The sequence below is a fragment of the Pelophylax lessonae genome (genome assembly GCF_965119305.1).
Source record: "Pelophylax lessonae genome assembly, chromosome: 12".
NCBI lineage: Eukaryota > Metazoa > Chordata > Amphibia > Anura > Ranidae > Pelophylax > Pelophylax lessonae.
Window position 1 is genome coordinate 120027857 of NC_138779.1, and position 25327 is coordinate 120053183.

The 25327-nt window shown below is 41.5% G+C and overlaps 1 protein-coding gene across 1 annotated transcript in view; it reads left to right on the forward strand.

Moving 5' to 3' along the window:
* The window catches only part of LIG1 (DNA ligase 1), a 166010-nt gene that overhangs the window by 101294 nt on the left and 39389 nt on the right, over nucleotides 1-25327 (forward strand). The window contains exons 15-24 of the mRNA XM_082273878.1: nucleotides 7229-7305; nucleotides 8566-8657; nucleotides 10616-10715; nucleotides 11356-11441; nucleotides 11522-11637; nucleotides 15331-15426; nucleotides 19286-19396; nucleotides 24111-24182; nucleotides 24436-24580; nucleotides 24664-24746. Of these exons, the coding sequence (XP_082130004.1) occupies nucleotides 7229-7305; nucleotides 8566-8657; nucleotides 10616-10715; nucleotides 11356-11441; nucleotides 11522-11637; nucleotides 15331-15426; nucleotides 19286-19396; nucleotides 24111-24182; nucleotides 24436-24580; nucleotides 24664-24746 (978 nt within the window). The remainder of the gene's footprint in view (nucleotides 1-7228; nucleotides 7306-8565; nucleotides 8658-10615; nucleotides 10716-11355; nucleotides 11442-11521; nucleotides 11638-15330; nucleotides 15427-19285; nucleotides 19397-24110; nucleotides 24183-24435; nucleotides 24581-24663; nucleotides 24747-25327) is intronic.

Here is a 25327-nt window from a genome sequence, read left to right on the forward strand (position 1 = left end):
GGGTGCTATGCAGGTCCAGGTTTTATCTTCAAAACCAGCTGTAGGGCACCAACCTTAGCCTCTTTACTTCCCCCAGTCATTTTTTCTAGCCATAGTAATTTTAAGCAGAGTGGGTTCCAATATTTAGTATCTTTTCTAAGTGGTGGGCACATGCAAATATTGCTGTGCCCACCAGGTGAGCAAAACAGTGGTCTCTGCCATTACTGGGCAATCGTTTTCTACCAAACAGTATATTAATTGTACTAATTATGTTGGCTATATGATTCAATGTACTATCTGTTATATTCAGTATGTGGGTGCACCCCTCGTCCCTTGTGTACCAGAGTGGGTGAACACTACTGCAATGTGATTAATATCAATGCAGACAACATCTAGTGTGTCCAAACACTTTAGAAACATTCACAATGGTCAAATATCATCTTTTGTGTTTGGTGGCATGTAGAGGATGCATGTCCCCACCTGAGGTGGCGACGGGTATCGCAAGTTACTGGAGAGGGATTTTTGGCGGATCTACAAATTGTAGACTTGTGTTCTCCCTGGTCTTAATTATTGTTGGGATTTTGGACTGTACCTTTAAATAGCTTCCTCCCTCTCTGGTGGCTGTTTGCCTACCGTATCCTTTCCCTGTTTCTCTTATCCACACTAGATATTTGTTCTGCATTGTACCTGGTGTAATGTATGACCACCATCAGATATGTGGTAACCACATGTCTGTTTTTTTTAACTCTGGTCTGTTTTTTTCTTTTGTTTTTTCTTTGTTTACTCCACTCTTTTTGTTCTCATGTGACGTTGCGTATACAGGTGCATCTAAAAAAATTAAATATCATCAAAAAGGTAATTTATTTCACTAATCCAATTCAAAAAGTGAAACTCCTATATTGTATAGATTCATTACACAGAGTGATATATTTCAAGCATTTTTCTTTTAATTTTGATTATTATGGCTTACAGCTAGTGAAAACCCCAAAATTCAGTATCTCAGAAAATTTGAATATTACATAAGACCGACAAAAAAAAAAAAAAAAAAAGGTTTTTAGTATAGAAATGTTGGCTAACTGAAAAGTATGTCCATGTACACTATAATATGCACTCAATACTTGGTCGGGGCTCCTTTTGCATGAATTACTGCATCAATGCGGCGTGGCTTGGAGGCGTTCAGCCTGTGGCACTGCTGAGGTGGTATGGAAGCCCAGGTTGCTTTGATAGCAGCCTTCAGCTCCACTGCATTCTTGGGTCTGGTGTCTCTCATCTTCCTCTTAAGAATACCCCACAGATTCTCTATGGGGTTTAGCAGACGAGTTTGCTGACCAATCAAGCACAGTAATACCATGATCATGTGACCATGTATTGGTAGTTTCGGCAGTGTGGGCAGGTCCCAAGTCCTGCTGGAAAATTAAATTAGCATCTCCATAAAGCTGGTCAGCAGAGGGAAGCATGAAGTGCTCTAGAATTTCCTAGTAGTGGGCTGTGCTGACTTTGGACTTGATAAAACACATTGGACCAACACAGCAGATGGCATGGCTCCCCAAATCATCACGGACTGTGGAAACTTCACATTGGACCTCACGCACCATGGATTCTGTGCCTCTTCACTCTTTTCCCAGACTCTGTCTGGGACCTTGATTTCCAAATAAAATGCAACAATTACTTTCATCCGAAAAGAGGACTTTGGATCACTGAACAACAGTCCAGTCCTTTTTCTCATTGGCGCAGGTAAGACGCTTCTGACGTTGCCTCTAGTTGAGGAGTTGCTTGACAGAAGGAATGCGACAGTTGTAGCCCATGTACTCTATACGTCTGTGTATGGTGGCTTTTGAAGCACTGACACCAGCCGTAGTCCACTCCTTGTGAATCTCCCCTAATTTCCTAAATTACCTTTGCACCTTTTTCTGCCACACTTTTTCCTTTCACTCATCTTTCCATTAATATGCTTTGATACAGCACTCTGTGAACAGCCAGCTTCTTTAGCAATAACCTTAAGTGATTTTACCTTTTTTTTGTGGAGCATGGCAATGACTGTCTTCTGGACAACTACCAAATCTTCCCCATGATTGTGCAACCTACTGAACCAGACTGAGAGACCATTTAAAGGCTCAGGAAACCTTTACAGGTGTTTTGAGGTAATTAGCTGATTAGTGTGTAACACAATGGGTCTACAGTATTGAACTTGTTCACAATATTCTTATTTTCTGAGATAATGAATTTTAGGTTTTCACTAGCTGTAAGCCATATTCATCAAAATTAAAAGCAAGAAATGCTTGAAATAGATCACCTTGGTGTAATGAATCTATATAAGATAGGAGTTTAATTTTTTTAATTGAATTACTGAAATAATTGGTGCTTCATTTCTTCCGTTATCATCACGAGTCACTTCTGAGAAGTTTTCCAACACCTAAGATAAATTTGTGTCGGAGGGGATGGGGAGGTCTCAGAAAGGAGCTGGTCTTTTAAGAACACAGTTCTTCTGCTGTGTGAAAGGGGGTGTGTTCCTTTCCTCCAATCAGTACACTGTAACTGCAGCCTCTCTGCCGCCTCCTCTGTGCTCCTGACAGATGAGGAATTATTTTTACCACAATCTGCCCTTTTGAAGGGGGTAGAGAGGAGAAGACTGCAGATAAACAAGTAAAACTTATGTAGCAGGATTTGTTTCATTTCTTTGTATCATCGGAGACTGTTTACATCACTGGGTATATGTGGGGATATACAAGTACTTAAGCTTCCCCCTGCCCATTTCTCTGTGATTTCTTGAGCCTCTTGTTCCACGTAACCCCTCTTCAAACCTATGGCTCACTTGCTTTATTTTATCCTGGAGCAAAGTGCCAACTCTGTCACCACTTGATTAACGTTAGTTAAATCGGTGGTCACAGCCTCAGGCCCATGATTCATAAGGTCACGTCTAAGGTTCTTTTCTCTTACCCCTGAGTCATGGCTCCGTTGCTATGCTTCCACACTTGGACACTTTCATGTCTGCATTGAGAATGAGTATTTGGGGCCCTGTACACCTCAGGTGCTCTTTGCCTTTTCTGTACTCTGCCTGGGATTATGGTTTGCTCCTTTCTTTGTACACCATGCTTTAAAAACTAACAGGAAAACAAAAAATAAAGAAATAGTGTTGCCCATTGTGGGTAATCAGAATATAAAGTGATTCTAAACACACACTGTTTCATTTACATTCTCCCTTCTATTTCTTTAAATGAATGATGGCTTTAATTATTTCAATAAAAAAATAAAAACTAGGTACCTTTTCCTAATCGATATACAACTGTCACATGGGGCAGATGTTTCCCAGCCTGTCTGCAGGGAAACATAAGCAGGAGGAGCTTCTAGTCCTCTGCTGCTAGTCACATGTTCAAAATGAAAAAAAAAAAAATGAGCTTTTGGAATACAGAGTTAAAATAAATCATTAATATCAAACCGTTTTAAATTGTTATACAAACATGTATTTGAAATCAAATCTTTATTTTTTGGCAATAACATGGTGTGGGCAGATTTCTGCCAGTCGTAGGCTATGTCACGCCCCTCCAGCCTGTGTTTTAGAATAAGAGGGAGGTGAAGCCTCTATCAATCTACATAATAATATGTTGCCCCCCATTGAGTTTATCTGGGTAGTAAGCATTGAGGAGGAGGGAGGGAGTGGGCTATAATTTACCGCTGTGTATGCGCCCACATGTGTGACTTTAGTCACATGGGCTGCTCAGATATGATAGGGAGGAAATGTTCAGCATAGAAACTCACTGAAAACTGAGCATGTGCAGAGCTGCCAGCACTGCTCTGCAAAATCCCTATCTGCATTTGGGACTTGGACAGAAAGGGGAGATCAACCAGGTTTTTTGCAGAGTACAGAAAATTAGTCTCATAGTGACTGAGGGGGTATGTACAGCATGTAATACACCATTTACTTTTTTTTTGTTCATGACCTGGGTTTAGTGACACTTTAAAATCTTATGGCTCATAAATTGAAGATTGATTTTTGTGGGCTCTCTGTCTTGTTCGAAAGGTGCCCCCAGCAATTGGTAAACACAACAGAAAATTCATGAACTGTACAGGATGTCTACCTTGTAATGCAGCTATGTAAACATGAGCTTGGGTGCAAATGTATTTATCGTAACTGATGCAGTAAAGATATTTTGTTGTACAAACTCCAGTAAGGTTCAGTTGCACTTTTACCGGCAGTGTATGCAGTATCATATAGCTACCATAAATGTTCTGCATATGATATTGGTACGTACCAAATATAAATGACTATTCTGTAGGTTAAGGCTTGTCTACAGTACAGGGTTTCAAATAGCACAAATGTAAATGGAAGAGTTGACGTGCAGTTACTCGTGTGGGGAGACTAGGATTACATGTTCGTTTAATGAGCAGATCTACAACATGTCATTTGCACTTGGCAGTCAGGCTTTCCTGGAGGAATATCCTGTGACATTTTAGACGCAGAATACATTGTGTAGGAGTTCTATAAATCCAAAGGCACTATCCACTCCCCCCCTTTTTTTTCTTTTTAACTTACTGGATGCTCACTACTCTAAAACGTAGGCTCTTTGTGCAGTTCTTTCACTGTTTTAGTACGGCAGTGTGTGCCCCTTAAAGATAAAGCAGAAAGATCTAGTTAGGATTAGTACTGGATCTGAAGGTAGTCTGGATTTTCTGGAAATGTAGAGAACCTCAGTGTTTTTTGTGTGTCACAAAGGTCATTAGACGGGTCCTAGGCCATGCTTACTGTCTACCCATTGAAGAACTTTGGGTGGAACTTTTAGACCTCTAGAGTAGAGTAGAACCAAAATGGTGAGTTGGTGAGTCAGTCAGATTCAAGCAATCCTATTTATTGAAAAGGTTAGTAGCAAAAGCCTTCCAGGGTTTACATGTAACCCCCCCCCCCCGACCATTTTCTATGTGCCAATTTTCAAGTGAATGGTCTTCATTAGGAAAATTGGAGGTGTAGCAGTCCAGTGTAATATCTCAAGCCTGGAAGGAGGATTCTGTTAACCCAAGCTTGGCTGCTAACCTCTTAATAAATACAATTGCTTGAATGCACCAATGTCTATTTTTGTGCTTCATTTCTTTTTATACGTAAAAATTAAACGTCTACAAAAGTTGTCTTCGGCCTTTTTGGTGCCACACGAAGCTAAGGGATTGTACAAGTCCTGTGCTTTACTCTTTCAAATGACTGAACTGCCAGAAGTTTCATTATTTTATGTTTAAAAGCAATAATTATGCTCACAGATATGAGATATACTTGAAAATGTTAATGAGCGCACTTATTTATACAATGCAGTTATCAAATAAAAGTATAACTACTGCTCTTTAGTGATATAAATTCAGGTTACGTGATTAAGCCAAAGAGAAAAATGAATTAGTAGATCTATTACTACATATCGGAGACACCTTTTGTAAAGAAAACTGCTATGGAGATGAACTAACGTTACACAGGGGGAATCCATATAGCATATCTTTCTCCAAATTATTTCATTGTTGATTATTTGGTTCAGTGAAATATTAGTGCTTGTCTTTCCCAGTACAACTGACTCCCAGTCTTTGTTATTTAAATATATAGTTGGTAGATTAAAATCAAACTGTCAGACTTTGTCCTTGAACAAAATAAGTAGGCTTACCTGGAATGGTCTCAATACCAGATAATATGGGCTGGTGGTGATGAAGCTGAATTTCTCAAATATTGGAATTTTGCAAATAACTGTGCAAGGGAGAACATGAGATCCCCTTTTTTTCCGGACACCGCCTTCCCTCAGGTCACAGATTTTCTCAGGACTGAGACTTTCCATTACGAGATTTACCTTCTGCTGGTCACAGCTTGCATTCCAATTGCCCAGTGTTGTCTGTGGTCATATTTTTAAAGAAACCTAAGTAGGCTGCCATGGGTAGCCTCTTCTAAAATAATAGTTATTAGGCTTCCATTCTGTCTTAAGCTGGCCATAGACCGCATGAACCCACCGAGCTTCGAATCATGTATGGGCAGGCTGAATGTACCCAAGTTGATCAATCGATCAACTTGAGTACAACCAGCCTGTCGGATTTTACATGCGATTATTGCTAACTAGCTACTAGCAATAATCACTGCGTTTTCCTTTTTTGGCCAGATTGGTCAATGGCAACCAAGCTTTCCCTCATTACAGCTGTTCTTTACATCCACCAAGCACTCCAAATACCCACTTGGTGCTTACAGTTTGGATGCATTGGAAAATGGGGAACTTCAAATGTTACTACACCAGGGAACTTAAAATGTTTATAGAACTCCTATTTTCCCTTTATAGTTAGAAAATGTGGACATAACTGCTTGTCTGTCTGTTTTCACTTCCATAGTGTCTTTTTTAGGGCCGGTTCACACTATAGCGATGTCAGACATCGCATCTGATTCACACCGCACTGCTGTGCAAACCACATGCGATGATGTCTGTGCGATGAAAATTCAGTCGTACAGATTGTATGGCTGAATTTGCATCGCATTCAGACCAAACTCGTGCAGGACTCTACCAGAATCCAATTGCATGGGTGTTCATACCCCCATGCAATCCGAATCCTGTCTGAATTGACAGTTCTCACTGCAATATGCAAACTGATCTGGGGGTGTCATTAACTTTGTATTGACACTCGCAGCATTTCGCATATGGCAATGTGAACCGCCTGCGAAGTCAGGTGCGATTCGGTAACCCACACCAATTTCGCAGGTTTCCCGCATCGCACCAATGTGAACCGAGCCTTACTGTGTAAAGGCAAAAAAATAAATTTGTTATTTTGCATTACTATCAGTCCCGGTTCACACTACCGCGACTTGTCAGGCGACTGGTCAGCCTGACAAGTCGCGGTCCATTCAGTGCTACGGGAACCGTTCTAATAGGAGCGACTCAAGTCGCTCCGACTTGGAAAATAGTTCCTGTACTACTTCGGGGCGACATCGAAGCGACTTGCATTGACTTCCTTTATGTGAAGTCCGTGCAAGTCGTGCCGAAGTCGCGGTGCCCGCGACTTCACAGGTCGCCCCCGAAGTCGGATCGCCATAGTGTGAACCGACACTCAACAATTTGTATATGAAAATGAAAAATAATATTTACATTAACTTTTATATATAAATATATATATAAATATATTTATAAATTTTCTTGCATAAATAAAGTAACACTAGTAAGATAAAATATGTATGCTGACTCCGTATGCTGATACCGTATATCATTTGTAAACCTAGACTGATTGATGCATACCTTATTGTTTTCAGTCGATGAATAAGAAGATTGATATCATTAAAGGCTTGTTTGTGGCATGCAGGTATTCTGAAGCACGTTACATTGCTAGGTAAGTAATTTTCTTAAGCAGGTAAGCAAATGCTTTTTTGCCAATTGATTGATTGATTTTGAGGTTGCAGTGACTTGTAGGCATTGACTTGAGTCTCCAGATAAGATAGTGTGTGATGGGCGTTGCATGACCATCCTCTAGCTTGTTAATGGCAGCAGTGCTTAGATTGAATTTCTCTCATCTAGAGGAGTTAGGAAGCAGGAAATTGTTAGAGATTTGTTTGGGGTTACATGGGAAAAGATCTGTGGAAACATTAACGCAAAAAGAACATCGCTAGTGAGAGAAGTATCCAGCCGGTTTGCTTAATTCCAGAAAGGCTAGTTACCTGGCTGTCTCTGCACTTTGTTTTGGTATTGAGGCAGAACTAGCATATCCCAAGTGAAGTTAGTACCCTGGTGTGCATACTTGCTCTTGGTTATTGACATACCGAAAAGCAGAAGCTATTCAATAAACAAAAAAAAAATTAGATTATAGTTAATGCAGCATACAGGTTTCCTCAAATCTAGATCAGTGTTTCTCAACCTGTTTTCAGTCAAGGCACCCGTTAAAATGGTGTACAATCTTGAGGCACCCCATTCTAAAATGTAAAGCACTAAACAAATAGTTTTACTTAATGCAGCAGCATCCACACACATAGGACATCCAACATTAGAGGTGATTTATTATTACAAATCAATATCCTGTATCTTTGCACACTGGTATTGACTAGTATTCAAGCGTTTCTCTTCTCCCTCAGTCTCTCTCCATCACTCAACTAACATGACCCCAGTGCTGACGGTGAGGTACAGGAGTGGGGCAAATGAGGATGCTGTGCAGGCACCCTACATGGCTTTTATTAACTAATGACATCACTAGTTATTAGGATGCCAGTGGCTTGCCTTCATGGTGCCCAAGGCTGTAATGCTGCACAATATAAACCTTTGGCTTTGTGTAACAAAAAGGCAGGCTTGATGCACCAGCTGGCTTACACTCAATTTGGGGCAATTTGTAGGACTTTCCCAAGGCATCCCTGAGGAACCCGGAAGGCACCCCAGGATGCCCAGGCACACTGGTTGAAAAGGTCTGATTTTAGATGATCGTTATATACGGTATTCTCTCATTCGAGGGATGTTTTATGCACGTTTTCTTTGAAGTATATTACATTGTTAGACAATTATTATATATCTATAACACCGACTGTCTTGTTTTTGTGCTGTTCTCATTATTAGGCTTTTCTGATTTTATTATTATTATTATTATTTTTTTTTTTTTTACATTCAGATCTTTAGGAGGAAAGCTTCGAATAGGATTAGCAGAGCTGTCTGTTTTGGCAGCTATCGCACAAGCCGTGTGCCTTACGCCACCAGGCCAAGGTATGGGCTATTTAATGGGTACATGTAACACGCTCTGTTTTAGAGAGTCAGCACTTCCACTGCTTGATTTCATTGTTCAGATCTCTCTATGGACATGCTTGGGATTTGACATCCTGACTTTATTCAGTACATAATTATGTGATATCCTACTACATCAGTAAGTTGCATACTTACCCCGGTCCTCTTTTATAAAAATGTTATTGGCCTGCAGGATCCTGTCATATGTTTTGAAATAACATCACCTGGTCCTGAAGTTAATGTTTTATTAGTTATACAGTAATGAGGTTCAAGCGTGCTATCCAAATGGCGGAGCGGACAAAATTAAGATCCTAGCTCTTCAAATGCACAAGATTTTTGCGTGGTTTTATGTCCTTTTTTTGTTCTGACAATAGGACCCGCTTCTGTTAGAATACACCGAACAGCAGCTTCTGAACAAGTAGTTTTCCAGCCTTTCCCTTTGACAGATGTTGATATGTCCTTTTTTTGTTCTGACAACAGGACCCGCTTCTGTTAGAATACACCGAACAGCAGCTTCTGAACAAGCCTTTCCCTTTGACAGATGTTGATCAGTCGATTGACTTCAGTTGAGCAGGGCCAGATCAAAATTTGACTGACCCATGCTTAAACGACTGAATTTCGATCAGTGTATGGCCATCTTAACTCCCCTAATGAATTACAAATAAATGTACACACTTTTTTAACTTCTCACAGAAAAGATTTCTTGATGTTTAACATAACTAAGCACAAAAGGGATTTTGACGAACAAGCCAATGCTCATAATACTTAAAATGGTTTCTAAAGGCTTGGGCCTCCATCAGTTCATTGGTAGATAGTCTATAAACTTAAAGAAATCACTGCCTTTTTCTACTTCTCCCCAGAAATGAATACCTTAAACACTTCAGTGCAAGGAAATGCTGTACAATCCTTAACTATGTAACAAAGAACTCTAGGGTGACAGCTAAGGCTCTAGATCTGCAGGTATCTCTAAAACCTTATAGTGTCTGAGTTCATGTTGCTACCATAGGACAATTGTAGCTAATGAGAGGTGAAGGTAGGAGGAAGCTACTGCTGGCTAAAGACTACCTGGATGTTTTGTGCCACTGCTATAGACAGTTGTATACGGAAATATGGAAATAATTTCTGATCAACACTCATGCTAACTTATAAACATGGAGGGCATGCCAAGCTGTTTTCTGCCGAAGAGCCTGGTTGGCTTGCAATCGTTGAGGGACCATTAGATTCCAAGTTTTATGCTGAAATTCTTCATCAGCATGTTGAGGTATTTTTTTGTGGTCCAAAACCCAAAATAAGTTGGGTAAAGCCACAAGACTGTCATCAAGAACAGCCTTGTATCAGTCTCACTGTGGCTTTGTACAAAATAAATATTGTGTTCTGATCTAAAGTTGGCAGTTGAAATGTAAATGTCAGCTGAAATAGTTTGGTACACCATTAACTGGTGTGCAGATATGAGCTGCAGCTCGGAAAGCGTATGGTAAATGTTACTGCCAAGAGAGCAGATTGAACTAGTTAGTAAACCATAAGGGTTGACCTATCTTTTCCATCAATTACCTTGCAAACAGAACAATTTTCTAATTCATTACCATTTTTTGTGTACTGGTGAAGAGTTCATGAAAGAATGTCTTTTACAATGGTGGTTACATTAGTGGTAAATCATGGAACCCCTTAGCAACCTCTGAAGGAACTGTAGCATTGCATGAAACCCTAGCTGAGAAAGGCTGATCCATACTGCTGATGAGAAAAGGTATTAAGCGGTTTATATTTACTAAAATAATTGCATTTCCATTTTTTGTGTACTGTGGGAAGCCAAACATAGTAAATGCAGGGTCCTGGGTTTAGTACCACTTTAAGTCTATTTTATTTATTTCTATTTTGAGTCCAAAGTCCACCTAAGAAATAATACTTACCATTTGCATAACATTTGTGAAATGTTTCCACAGAGTTTCCACCAGCTGTGATAGATGCCTTGAAGGGAATGAGCACAGAGGCCAAAAAATCATGGATTGAGGAGCATGCTTTGATCCTAAAACAGACATTCTGGTTAGTGTCCTATGTAGAACACATTTGGGTCAGTGGTAACCCAAAAAATATTTCATACTGATTGTTGGCAACATTATGAGAATGTTTTTTTGCTTTGTGGGTATAAATGAATTTCTTTTCTATATTGTTGCTAATGCTGATTCTCTCAGCGCATATCATTTCCATTGTAGGCTAATAAAAATAACCGAGTACTGTCTGATACTTTACTCTTTTTTTTTTTTTTTGCACTATTTTGCACTGCAGTCACCTCCAAGCACAATATAGGTATAAATAAAATATAAAAAACTCTGTGTCTTCCACCTGTATCTTTTCACGACGTTTATAGAATGTTGTTGAGTTTTTTCCTGAATCATACTGTATTTGTATTACATATATGAATAACAGTAAATACTGTATGCTATTGTGATCTTATTGTGAACTTGTCAGCTATTGAACACATTTAAAACTACCTGTGTGCTAAAGAGCAAGATTACACAAGGTGTTTTAGAATTGTTGACGTTTATCAAATGTAATGTGGATCTATTTTCCAGTTATATATGTATACAAATGACTTAATAATTCATCTTTTTTGTAATTTAGTGGCTATGTTTAACACATTTGAAATTGTGTTTTTTTTTTTTTTTTTTACTTTTTGTTTCAGTGAGTTACCAAACTATGATGCTGTCATCCCAGCTCTTCTGAAGCATGGAATTAAAGCTCTTCCCCAACATTGCCACCTTACTCCAGGTCTCAGTCCTTCACATAGAAATTCAAATAGTCTGTTACAAGTAAATTTCAGTTTAACCAGAATGCAATTATTTTTTTAGGAGTCCCATTAAAGCCAATGTTGGCACACCCAACCAAGGGAGTTACAGAAGTTCTGAAGAGGTTTGAAGAAGCTGCTTTTACCTGTGAATATAAATATGATGGAGAGCGTGCACAGGTATTTTTAAATACAGAAAAAAAAACACATCTGTGTATATTTCTAAAGAAACACCAGAATGAAATTTCAGTACACCATTGTTTTTTTAATTAAATATCACAGGACACAGAAGAGTTCATTTTCATGACTTATTTAGGTATGCTGCACCCTTCAGGGGAATTCCTTCTGAGGGCAAATGCTTGTTTGGTCCATTCTTGGATGACCTCATCTAAAAGGTGACTGTGGGGAATAATGACTCTTGGAATCCAAGAAGAGTTCCTTTTGTAAGCAACCAGCCTTGGGTCCTAGGCAGAAGGCCAAGTACCAGTTCTGTAAGAACTGGACTAATAAGTCCTCCCCTTTTGGAGACAAATTCTTCACACAGTGAAAATGTTCTCCCAATCATAGGTGGGTGGGGTAATCTATTAGCCTTTGGGCCTCCTGGACTCAGGAAGTCTCAGACAACTGGACTTTTACTGCTTTTTGATCTCTCTGCTTTATACAGTTAAGGTTCTCTCTGGATCTACAAAAAAAAAGGTTTTCTTTGTGGCCTGTATAGACTGCTGTTATAAGGAATCATTATACCTGTGCCGACTAGGGAGAGATCTCATGGCTTCTATCCCAGCCTTTTCATGGTTTCAAAGCCAAACAGGTGCACAGCCCATTCAGGAACTCAACAAGATCCTAAAAATGCAAAACATCTGAATGAAGTTCCCCCTGTCGATGATTGCTTTGCTCCATCAAGGGGATTTCCTGGTGTCAGTAAATATCACTAGTGCCTACATACAAACCCTGATTTCCTAGTCACATCAACAGTTTTCTTCTTTTCGCAGTGGTTGATTGCAAACATTAATTTCTGGCATTACCCTTTGGCCTGTTCACAGCCTCTACAGTGTTTACCAAAGTTTTGGCTCTGGTTCTAGCATTGCTGAGAACATTTGTGGAGTATCTGTTTCTCTGGAAGCAATCAGTTTGAAAACTGATATCCAATTTCCAGCAGATGGTACAAATTCTGGAGGACTTCGGATGGGTACTGAACCCCAAAATCAGCCTTGGTTCTGACTCCATACAATTCAGGTGATAGTACTGCTCTAGCAAGAGAAATGCCTGTCTTTTGAATCCCAGGGCAAGTCCCTGAAGTCGTTGAAAGTTTATTTATTTAAACTTGCATCAAGGTGCTGGGGAAGATTGTAGCTGCCTTCAATGCAGTCCCCTATGCACAGTTTTTCTCTAGAGTGCTAAAGTTTTATATTCTGTTGGCATAGGACAAACATGAGGAGTTCTTGGATCTGCCAATGCATCGGATTCCCACGACCAAGGTAGCTCTGCATCGGCTGACTCACCTACACTGACCTGTCTACATTTGAGTCTCCCCTAAGGGTGCAGTGGACTATTCCATGGATGTGGCATACATCAACCTTTAAAAAGGAACAAGTAGTTACATAGTTAGTGAGGTTGAAAAAAAAAATTAGTCTATCCAGTTCAACTTATGATGTGTGTGTGTGTGTGTGAAGAGAGAATAAGTTCAGTGCTTGCAGTCTTTCCTCATAGCTGATGTCCTCCATTCCCCTAATTTTCTTTGTTGCCCTTCTTTGGACTTTCTCCAGTTCCAGCACATCCTTTCTGAGGACCGGTGCCCAGAACTGGACGGCATACTCAAGATGTGGCCAGACTAGAGTCTTGTAGAGTGGGAGAATAATCACTTTAGTTGTACTTTCCAGTAAGAATCAGACCCGATCTTGTGGGCAGAACTTTGCATCCTGTCCCTCTCTGCTGTGGGCAATCCCAAAAAATTGGCAGATGGACTTTCTCAGCCATCAGCAGCTAAATCTGGGAGAATGGACCCATCTCCCAGAGGTATTCACCGAGATTTGGGTTCTTCCAGATTGACCAGATTTGCTGTACCAGAGTTTGATCCACTACCCTGCTTTACGGCCACTAGCTTTGATGATGTGGCTATTGAAGCCCAAGTCCTGAAGAATAGGGAAGTCTGACTCTATAATCTCTACCCTTTCTATGGTTAGAAAGTTGAGCTATAGCAAAGTGATTGGAGTGAGGCTCAAATTTCATCCCTGACAAGTATGTTTTGAGGCGCATTTTGAGTTTCCTCCAATCTGCTGTGGCAATGTCTCTGGCCTTGGAGTATTATCAAGGGGCAGATCGGCTGTGCCTTTTCAGAGACTTATCTCATCTCACTCCTTGGTTAAAGTGATTGTAAAGTCTTGTTTATGAAGTTGGTTTTGCACAGAGCAGCCTAGATCCTCTTCTTCTTGGGTCCCTCTTTGGCTCTCCTTGCCCCTCCCACCCGATGAGTGCCCCCACATCAAGCAGCTTGCTATGGGGGCACCTGAGCGGAGTCACAGCTCCCTGTATCCATTCTGACACAGAGCTGCAACCTGGCCTTGCCCCCTCTCTCTCCTGATTGCCTCCTGCTGCTGTCAATCAAAATCAATTAGCCAATCGTGCCGTGCTTCTGTCTCAGGCAATGAGGAGGGGAGTCCCAGGCAGCTTAGACACTCCTGCAACATCGCTGGGTAAAGATGGACTGAGTGAGTATTAGGGGGGCTGCAGGGGGATGCTGCACGCAGAATGCTTTTTTTAATCTTACTGCATAGTATGCATTACGTTAAAAAAACCTTCTGCCATTATAATCCTTTTAAAACCTTTGTACAGGGTATCACATGGATGGTTCCATTTGTCTAGCTCCCCTTGTCTCTATGGAACCTTAATGTTATCTGGTCTGTTTTGCAGTCTACTCCATTTGACAATTACCTTGACTTGCAGGGTCTTGGAGGTGGCTGTGTTTTTCTACCAATAATTTTTCCCAGTTCTTTTTAAGGTAAGGTATTGCTGAAGCCTCGGCTGTCCTTTTAATGCAAACCAATAAATCAATTTGGACTCCACATTTATTAGTTCTCCTTTTTATTTTATTTTTTTTCTTCCTGGTATCCTTTTGGGTACTCACTGAAGAGTAGCACTGTCTGTTGCAAGCAGCCTAACCTGAGCCAGGGAGCTCTTATCACTACCTTATATGAACTAAGATATTAATGTCCCAAAACCTCTTGGATGTGTTTTTCTTTGTCATGTTCCACCAGGAGTGTGAGTGCTTCCTGTGGTATTCAACTTCAAGCTTATGTTATTTACATTTGTTAGGCTGCTACCTAGTATTCTCTAAACACTTTAACTCTAGCAGGTAGACATTTATGCCACTGGGGAATGCCAGCAAACAGTCTTACAGGCAGCTTTTTAGTGGGGTTCCCCCCTATTGTTTTTGTCTTTTTGCTGTGTTGCCCACCTCTCATGTTCAGTTTTTTTGGTGTATTATTGTCCATAATTATGACCTCCTCTTGGGGAAAAAACAGCAATACATTTGGGTGCATGTTACATCTGTTACACACCCCCTGACTTCCACAATTTGACAGTTGCTGTCACTTGTTGGGAAGTGGTCATTTTTCAAAATATCAAAACTAGCACAGCTGTGCTGCAAACCTGGGCTTGCCCTACCAATGATGAGGAAACAATGTATTGATTAGTTTTGTTGCTAGTATACAATGCTATTTAAATCACAAATGGCATTCATTATATAATTTGCTACTGTTCTTTTTATCAAGAGAAAGGAAGCGTGAAAAAACCTAATTAACATATCAACATAAATCAGTAGTGACTGATTTGTTTAGTCTTAGTTTTTCTTTTTTCTTTTTGTTTTTGCCATAGATACATATCCTGGAGAATGGAGAAGTACATGTATATAGCAGAAATCAGGAAAGCAATACATCAAAATATCCTGACATAATCAGCAGAATCCCTAAGGTAATAATCGGTTGCTTTTTACATAATGCAAATAACATATATGAGCGGTACAAGGACAGGAAACACTCTGACTCGGGTGATGTTAAAAGGACAATTCTGCAATCCTGCCACTGGTGATTTGTCGAGAGATTCAGCAGCATTCGGGCCAGGGACAAAGCAACATCTTGCTGCATCTGGCTACAGAGGGAACGAATCTACAGGGACAGACAGGCAGCCTCTTTAGTGATTTGTCACTACCGGCAGAATTCCCTGTCTAATCTTGGTGTAAAAGAATGATGTGCAATCCGTTTTATTATGACATGGCAACCTTGAAAAAGGTAGACTTTACTGCAAAGGAATATTGGTGGCAGTAAGCAGAATGAGTCATTTTTTTTTTCTACATCCCTGAGTCGTCCTTTTCCCTACATATTAATCCATGTTGGCTGCAGCCATTTAGCCTTTCTTCTTTGTGTCCAAGGACCCCATCAAGACATTTAGATGTATATGTAACACCGCCATGTCAAGTCTTCCTTGCGTTGTCATTATTGTGCTATACCCTGCAACTGGAACAGCGATTATTCAAAACACTGCTTTTATCAAACTTAAGGCTAAGTTCACCTTTTCCAGAAAATAACCTATGCAGTCAAGGGACCCAAGTAGATAACAAAAATCCGTGTAGCTTTGTAAATGATCAATAATTTGTCATATGAGTAGGCCATCTGGATCCCCTCAAAAGCTTGGCTAAAAAAACTTTGTTAGCAACCACCATGTCCTGCCTTGTTGCTAGGATGTGAAAACTGTTGGATGCTCACTCCCAGGATTGCAGGAGTGAAAAGCAATTGTTTTCAAGTCCTAGCAACAATGCAGAATGCTTGGGGGGTTGCTAACTAGGTGTTTTTAGCCAGCCTACTGAGGGGACCCAAATGGCCTATAAGTAAAATAATAAGGAAGTGTGGGAAGCAAAAAAACAAACTCCCCTCTATGGCTGTCACATTGCTGTATGATGCTGCAGCTTTCCCCCACCGGCTCTTAGCCCGAGAACTGCGCAAACATATGACTGCTAATCGCTGAATTCTTGGTCTTCTCTTAGCATTAGCAGTTAGTGAGTAGTATGGTGAATGTTGATGTATTGACCAATATGCTAACTTGTGACAAGGGGAAACTGTAAAAATCAGTGGCGGCTGGTGAAGTTTTAAGATGGGGGGTGGGGGCGCAAGACCCCGCCCTTCCATTTTGACCCCTCCCATTTCTCAGAAGCCCCACCCCTTATTGACTCCACCCATTTTGTCCCCTGTATTTTGCTTGCGTGAACCAAATCTCCCAATATATCACATATTAAGGGGTCCATCAGTACTAGTATATCCCATAATAGGGAACAGGGGCCCTATTATGGGATATACTGTGAGAGACATCCTATTATGGGATACATGGACTGAGAGTGGCACAAACCCCACAGTACAGACCCCCCCAGCACAAACCCCTCGGGCACAAACCCCGCACAAACAACTCTAGCATAAACCCCACAGTACAGGCCCTCTAGCATAAACCCCACAGTACAGGCCCCTAGCACAAACCCCACAGTACATGCCCCCTTCAATATAGTGACCAGTATAAATGCCCCCTTTCAATGTAGTGACCAGCATACATGTCCCCAATGCAGTGACCAGTATACATGTCCCCAATGCAGAGCTATGCGTGCGTGCCTCCAATGCAGTGACCACCAGTGTACATGTCCCCAATGCAGAGATATGCGTGCGTGCCTCCAATGGAGTGACCACCAGCGTACATGTCCCCAATGCAGAGCTATGCGTGCGTGCCTCCAGTGCAGCCAGTGACCACCAGTATACATGTCCCCCAATGCAGAGCTATGCGTGCGTGCCTCCAGTGCAGTCAGTGACCACCAGTATATATGTCCCCCAATGCAAAGCTATGCGTGCGTGCCTCCAATGCAGCCAGTGACCACCAGTATACGTCCCCCAATGCAGAGCTATGCGTGCGTGCCTCCAGTGCAGCCAGTGACCACCAGTATACGTCCCCCAATGCAGAGCTATGCGTGCGTGCCTCCAGTGCAGCCAGTGACCACCAGTATACGTCCCCCAATGCAGAGCTATGCGTGCGTGCCTCCAGTGCAGCCAATGACCACCAGTATACGTCCCCCAATGCAGAGCTATGCGTGCGTGCCTCCAGTGCAGCCAGTGACCACCAGTATACGTCCCCCAATGCAGAGCTATGCGTGCGTGCCTCCAGTGCAGCCAGTGACCACCAGTAAACGTCCCCCAATGCAGAGCTATGCGTGCGTGCCTCCAGTGCAGCCAGTGACCACCAGTATACATCCCCCAATGCAGAGCTATGCGTGCGTGCCTCCAGTGCAGCCAGTGACCACCAGTATACGTCCCCCAATGCAGAGCTATGCGTGCGTGCCTCCAGTGCAGCCAGTGACCACCAGTATACGTCCCCCAATGCAGAGCTATGCGTGCGTGCCTCCAGTGCAGCCAGTGACCACCAGTATACGTCCCCCAATGCAGAGCTATGCGTGCGTGCCTCCAGTGCAGCCAGTGACCACCAGTATACGTCCCCCAATGCAGAGCTATGCGTGCGTGCCTCCAGTGCAGCCAGTGACCGCCAGTATACGTCCCCCAATGCAGAGCTATGCGTGCGTGCCTCCAATGCAGTCAGTGACCACCAGTATACGTCCCCCAATGCAGAGCTATGCGTGCATGCCTCCAATGCAGCCAGTGACCACCAGTATACGTCCCCCAATGCAGAGCTATGCGTGCGTGCCTCCAGTGCAGCCAGTGACCACCAGTATACGTCCCCCAATGCAGAGCTATGCGTGCGTGCCTCCAGTGCAGCCAGTGACCACCAGTATACGTCCCCCAATGCAGAGCTATGCGTGCGTGCCTCCAATGCAGCCAGTGACCACCAGTATACGTCCCCCAATGCAGAGCTATGCGTGCGTGCGTGCCTCCAGTGCAGCCAGTGACCACCAGTATACGTCCCCCAATGCAGAGCTATGCGTGCGTGCCTCCAGTGCAGCCAGTGACCACCAGTATACGTCCCCCAATGCAGAGCTATGCGTGCGTGCCTCCAGTGCAGCCAGTGACCACCAGTATACGTCCCCCAATGCAGAGCTATGCGTGCCCGACAGAGCAGTGCACTTACCTGGAGGCTGGAGCCCTGTGAGTCATCACGGCGGCTTCTCCCTCTCCTCTTCTCCGGTCTCCTCTCCTCTCCGCTCCGCTCCGCGCAATGCCGGTCCACCGCGTCCAGTGTCCACTCCAGTCAGTGCGGCAGCGTGACTGACGCATGCGACGTCAGCGGGGTCAGGATGGGGCCATGGGATGTCCTGGATGATGATTGGTCCAGGCTGTAGACTGGACCAATCACAGCCAGGATATCAGGAAAGTGGGGGTGTCCAAGCGCAATGACTTGTGCCCAGGTTACGCCCCCAGAAGGCAGCCAATCGGCGCCTCTTCTGGGTCGTAAACCCCCCCCCCCCCATAGCCACCACATAGGCCGGTGAAGCGGCAAACACAATTTTTTTTTTCAAAACTTTATTTGTTCGTTTTGTAATTTTTCTTTTTTTTTTCTTTTTTTTAGGGGTGGGGGGGGGGGGGGCGGCGCCCCCTATGCAAGGGCCGCCACTGGTAAAAATGAAGTAGACCATAGTAGTGTCACTTGTCTGGCTATATGTTTGTGTTAGTTTTGTCAGTTAACAGTTTGACTGAAAAAAAAAATACTTTTGCAAGTTAGGCATACATGTATGTACTAAAAGTTCTAAATAAAGGCTTTTTTTTTTTTATTAGAGTCATATAAATCTATAGAATGCAGAAAAACACGTAATTTGTATAAATGTTACATTTGTCTTTTATTGTTGTAGGTAAAAAAAGACAACGTAAAGTCTTGCATCATTGATTCAGAAGCTGTTGCATGGGATCCACAGAAAAAGCAGATCCAACCCTTCCAAGTACTCACTACTAGAAAAAGAAAGGTTTGTTTGACTTGTATGATTTACACAAAAAAGATATTCGCTTGTATTAAAAATATTTCTAAATAGTTGTTAATAAAATGGCAGCAGCTAAGACTGAAAATGAATAAGTCCTCCAGAATTGCACAAACCTGAGTAAAATGACAAAAAGATTCAGTCAACACTTGCCAAACATGTAAACATTAAACATAAAATTTAGTTCACGCACAGGTATCCAGATCAGTGTCTTCATGACAGGAAATGTATTTGGGGACAGACCCTAACAGGACGGGCTTTTGGAGGGGACTGCAGGGTCGCCTCTTGTCTACTGACTATTTGGGAGGTGTGTGCTTGGGGGAACCTTGGAGTGGTCTTTCTTCGGATTCAATGTCTCCCCAAAACACACAGACTATGGAAACTGGAGGACCGAGGCACATATTTGGGGGCCTCTATGCCCAAACCAGCAATGACTGCTTTAGACACTGAGACTCTGAACAGATGGTAATATGATCAGCTCAAAGCAACCTCATCCTGGGGTCTCCTGATATCTGTTTATGGTGTTGTGTTTAGTGTCTTTTTCCCATTGCGCGCCTCCTAGGTGTGAATTCCCATTGTTAATTTAGTTATTTAAGTCCCTTATTGTTTCTGTTGGCTAATTTGGCTTGCTTTTGGAGGTTCCTACATGATGGGATTAGTCTGGTGTCAACTCTACCTCGTTCTCTAACCTTTGCTTGATGTTTTGGTTAAATATTTGCTTTTAATGTTTATGCGGTGACTGACCTACTTTTTGAAGTGTAAAAAAATCTGTATTTCTGTTCAATAAACAGTTATTTACCTCAACATCTTGTCTGTGGACGATGCTTGGGGTAAAGGGCTTGTATTAGCTCTTGGTCTGTCAATCGCATGTAGTTTAAAAATGCCTCAGACTCCCACCTCCATACACCAGCTCGATAGTCTGGCTCTCTGGATTACGCTGTGGCGTCACTATGCTCTGTCCCTTGACATGTTTTGCCATGCCCACATGGCTGCTTCATATGCTTTGTGTCATATATAGAAAACATATATCAAATGTTTAAACTAAGAAAATGTACTATTTAAAAAAAAAAAAAAAGGTAATTTTTGAATTGATGGCAGCAACATGTTAAAGTTGACACAGGGAAACAAAAAGCTGGCAAAGTAAATCCCTGATTTCAAAAAGTTGTAAAACTCTGTAATCTGGGACCTGGGGAGACCAGTTGCTGGAGTTTTGAGAGAGGAATGTTGTGTCATTCTTACCTGAGCATATCCTGTTCTAAATCCTGGATATAGCTTTCGGCATTGATGATGCCTTTCCAGATGTTCAAGCTGGCCATTCCATATTCACAAATGCAAACCCTCCCCCTTGTACCATCACAGCTGCAGGCTTTTGAACTGAGTGCTGATAACAAGCTGCAAGGTCCCTCTCCTCTAGTTCAGAAAACACAGTGCCCTTTAGTTGCCAAAAATAATTTAAAATTTAGATTAGTCTTACCACAGAGCAGTTTTCCACTTTGCAACAGACCATTTTAAATGAGCTTTGACCCAGATAAGACAGTCGCATTTCTGAATCATTTTCAGATTTGGCTTCTTCTGTGCATTATGGAACTTTAAAGTGGTTGTAAAGGCACAAGGTTTTTTAACCTTCATGTATTCTATGCATGAAGGTAAAAAAAACCTGTGTGCCTCTCCGGGGACTTGTACTCCTGATTGGCTTTTGGCAACAGCAGGAGCCATTGGCTCCTGTTGCTGTCAAGTCACAGCCAGTGAGCAAATCTGGAGATGGAGGGGGCAGAACCGAGCCTCAGCTCCATGTCTGAGTGGACACACAGAGCAGCAGCTCAGCTCGGGTGCCCCCATAGCAAGCTAATTGCTGTGGGGGCAGGAGGGAGGGGCCAGAAGTGCCTACATGGGACCTGAGAAAAGGAGTATCTAGATTGCTCTGTGCAAAATCACTGTCGCAATCATTTTATACACAATCATGTTTCCGACCTGTTTCCAGTTAACCTGATTAGTTGCAAAATGTTCTTCCAGCTCTTCCTTATTAGTACCACTTACTTTGCCAGCAGTCGTTTCCCCTTTCTCTCCTTTTTGAGGTGCGTGGTTGCCATCAATTTCAAACTGTCCTTATTTTTTTCCTAAAAACGGTACATTTTCTCAGTTTAAACATTTGAAATGTTTTCTATTGTGACTAAAATATGGGTTTATGAGATTTGCAAATCATTGCATTGTTTTTATGTAGATTTTACGCAGCGTCCAAACTTTGGAGTTGGGGTTGTGCTTTTGCCTCTCTGTAAAAAAATAATTAAAGGGTCAGTATGACAGTCAGCCAGCGTTATCAAGTGCAGGTAAACCACGGCAACTTCTGTACTTCCCTCAGCACAGGTTTTCTTTAAATGCTAATTATGTGTATCACCAAGCAAGCAGACATACCCCCTACTATAGGCTGATGTGATAGTCTTGCCTTAAGTTGCTTGCCACTTGCTAGGGCCACCCCATTGTGCACTTGTGTAGCCCTGACCACTCTGTGAATAAGGTTTTACTGGTGTCTTTAGGTGATGGACTTGTTCCCTTAAAAAATGTTTTGTTTTTTTAAACCATTCCATTTTTTGCACTCCTGTTGCCATCTTTCATTCTCAACCATCGGAACCCAGTCATTGCCCATGTTACAGCAGCTTTTGTAGACATGCAAAACTACATCTATTTCACACTCCATGACCAGGACAACTCACTTGGTATCTCCTCACCTAGAAATGGCAGATCCCAGGTGCAAGGAATCTGGGACAAAAAGGTAGCATAAAACGTGTTTTTGAGACTACAGGAGCTTAGAACCTCCCCTCAGGGTGACAGTTGTTCCTTTGTCCAGGAGCAAGGTCCTATTATAACACATTTCCCTCAGCAGACTCTAGCTGCCTCTCAGGCACGAACCATAAAACAGTGTAGAGATGGCTGGTCCTGTGCGTCCTGGGTGGTACTCCTATGTTTTATACAGTATATATAACCTGTGTGGGGTTGGGCACTCTGGTGAGTGCAATCTATATTAGAGCTATCCCGGGCACCCTCCTTTCTGTCACGGAAATTTAACTCATGTGGGATTGCCGCATGAAGATTAAACACTCCCATTTATGAACTTTATTTTCTTTATTTATGCATGATTTACTGGAGATATTTTTCACTGTGCATTCCATCACCCACATGCATAGTGGTTGTTTATTAGTCATTGGATTATATGCACATGTCACTTTTGTTTTGTATATTACTCACCTTGCACTTAATCCTTTGCGTATTGTTTGATCCATCAGTTATTGGTGCTGCACTTTTGCATTATTCACTTTATAATATTATTATCCAACACTGAATATATTTCTTTCCCATTCCCCCATTGATCTGGCACAGTATTTGACACACTAATTTGAGTTAATATTTTGCGACACTTCTCACTAGCCATTTTTGGCACCATCCATCTTCATTGCACTTTGTCACATAGTCACTTTACTGGGTTGACCTTCAAGTAGCCCAGACCACATCACTAGTCACTTTCTTATATTCATACTTATGTTATGACTACATGTGATCTATTTATTGATTTGTATTTATGCATAGATTGGTGACTATTGGGTGTGTATATTTATTTTTTATCATTCATTTTTTATCATTTATTTGGTGTTTATTACACTACTGTATTTATGTACCAAGGTGCTAGAATTACCCTATTGTGATTTACTTATGGAGGTTAAGTTTATTTCTATCACCCCAACAATTTTTCCTATACACTAGTTTTTCATCACATACCCATTCTAATCACTTCACCCATTATTTATATATCCTATTTCTGGCAGCGCCAATTCCCTTACCCCTATTTTGATCATTATTTTTGATATAGGCTTTGGCTATATTTGAGGGAGGCTGCATCCTTTTCTTTCCCTTATATCCGTAGCGCGGGACTTCCTTCATATATACATATATAACCGGCATTTCCTATTTACACTGTGATCAGCTATGTCATAGGCTCCTTACCATGATCAGAGATGCGGTGTGTCGGAGAGAAACACCACACCACCGATTGCTGCACTGCACACCCCCCAGGCGTGCACAAGTAGCTTGTTCTGAAGGATGTCATATGGCATCCAGTCAGAATAATGAAACCCCCGCCTTGTCGTCATTCTGCTATACGCCGGGCGGGAAGTGTTTAAGAACATAGGAATTTTGACTTATCTGTAAATGTCTTATCTTTTCAGTACTATTCAAAATGTGGGCCCATGGGTCCCTCCCCTCTGTGTCTTTGTCACACTGGATTTATTGTTAAAATACTGTAATCTAACAATATAGGCAGAGTTATATTAGTACCAGTATAATTTTTTTTTATGTTTTACCCTTATTTGGGGTTGCATCTTTCTGATCCAGACCTTCCCACAATCTTTCTTGACATTTTAGGCTTGATTTACTAAAACCGGAGAGTACAAAATCTATTGCAGCTGTGCATGGTAGCCAATTCGCTTCTAACTTCAGCTTGTTCAATTAAGCTTTGGAAAAAAGATTTTGCACATTCCAGTTTTAGTTAATCAACCCCAATGTGTCTACATGTTTTGTAGTTTATATACGTCTTCTTTCCTGCTGCTTGACATATGCAATGACTTCTAAAATATCTGAGCTGCTGTTATAAACAATTTTAAATCCACACTACAAGGATTACTTGCTTAAAAAATGATATATTTTCTTTTAGGATGTGGAGGCTTCAGAAATAAAAGTCCAAGTGTGCGTGTATGCTTTTGACATGTTGTATTTAAATGGAGAGGTAAGTACTATATTCAAATGAATGGTGGTGACATATGGGAGGCAAAAGACCGTGATTGTTCCCTTGGTCCCTTTCTCCACGATTTATTTTCCCTTCTCTTTCTTTCAGTGTCATCAGTGGTTTTGCATGAATTACTCTCTCTAGCTATGCCTTACCTAATGCCTACTTATGTTTCTGGGTTACTGACTTGTGGTGAATGTGTGAAAATAGACTTAAGGTGAATACCATTTTAATGTTTGCCATCTTCTTCTAGTCTCTAGTAAGAGAACCATTTTCTAGAAGACGCCAGCTACTAAGAGAGTCTTTTCAGGAGGTTGAAGGAGAATTCATGTTTGCTACATATATGGACACCTCAAACACAGATGAAATTTCAGAGTTTCTTGATCAGTCGATTAAAGGTATTGCAGCAAAGCAAACAAATTAATATTTTGCATTCAAAAACACTTGCAAATATTGATTGCTTTTAATATTTTATTTTTAGATTCTTGTGAAGGTCTGATGGTAAAAACTCTAGACCAGAATGCCACATATGAAATTGCAAAGCGTTCTCACAATTGGTTAAAGGTAAATTATTTTATTTTAAATCACATTGGGGTCTATTTATCAAAACTTAAACTGGAATAGTGTGTTTAAATAAAAAACGACATATGGTGCAGTCTGTCAAGCATTAAAGGGTAATTCCACTTTCGTGGGAAAAAAAAAAAATTGCAAATAAAAAAAATATAAAACATCGTATACAGTTGTGACACAAGTCATATTGTAATTGAATGTTATTAAAAAATACCTTTCCTTTTCAATCTGCAGCCGCTATAATTTTCTGAAAATGCAATATGGCAACCTGGAGGTTTTCTGTACACAGAATTTGTACTGAACACGCCCCAGAAACATAATTTCCTGCTTGAGTGATTGGTTTACCAATTTTCCCAGAAGTCTGCCTAAGACTTCCCCTGCAACAAAAATCTCATCTCGTATTTGGTGAGATACTCCCAATAGGAACACGTCTAAAGGGATGCAGGCCCAGCAGATTTCCTCATTAGTGCTCTGCAGCTGCACAGTCGGTGGATAGTTATGAAACCACTCCCAATAGACCCACTCAGCACAGAGGAACAAACAGCGATTTCTTTAGAATATCAAAAGGTATGAAT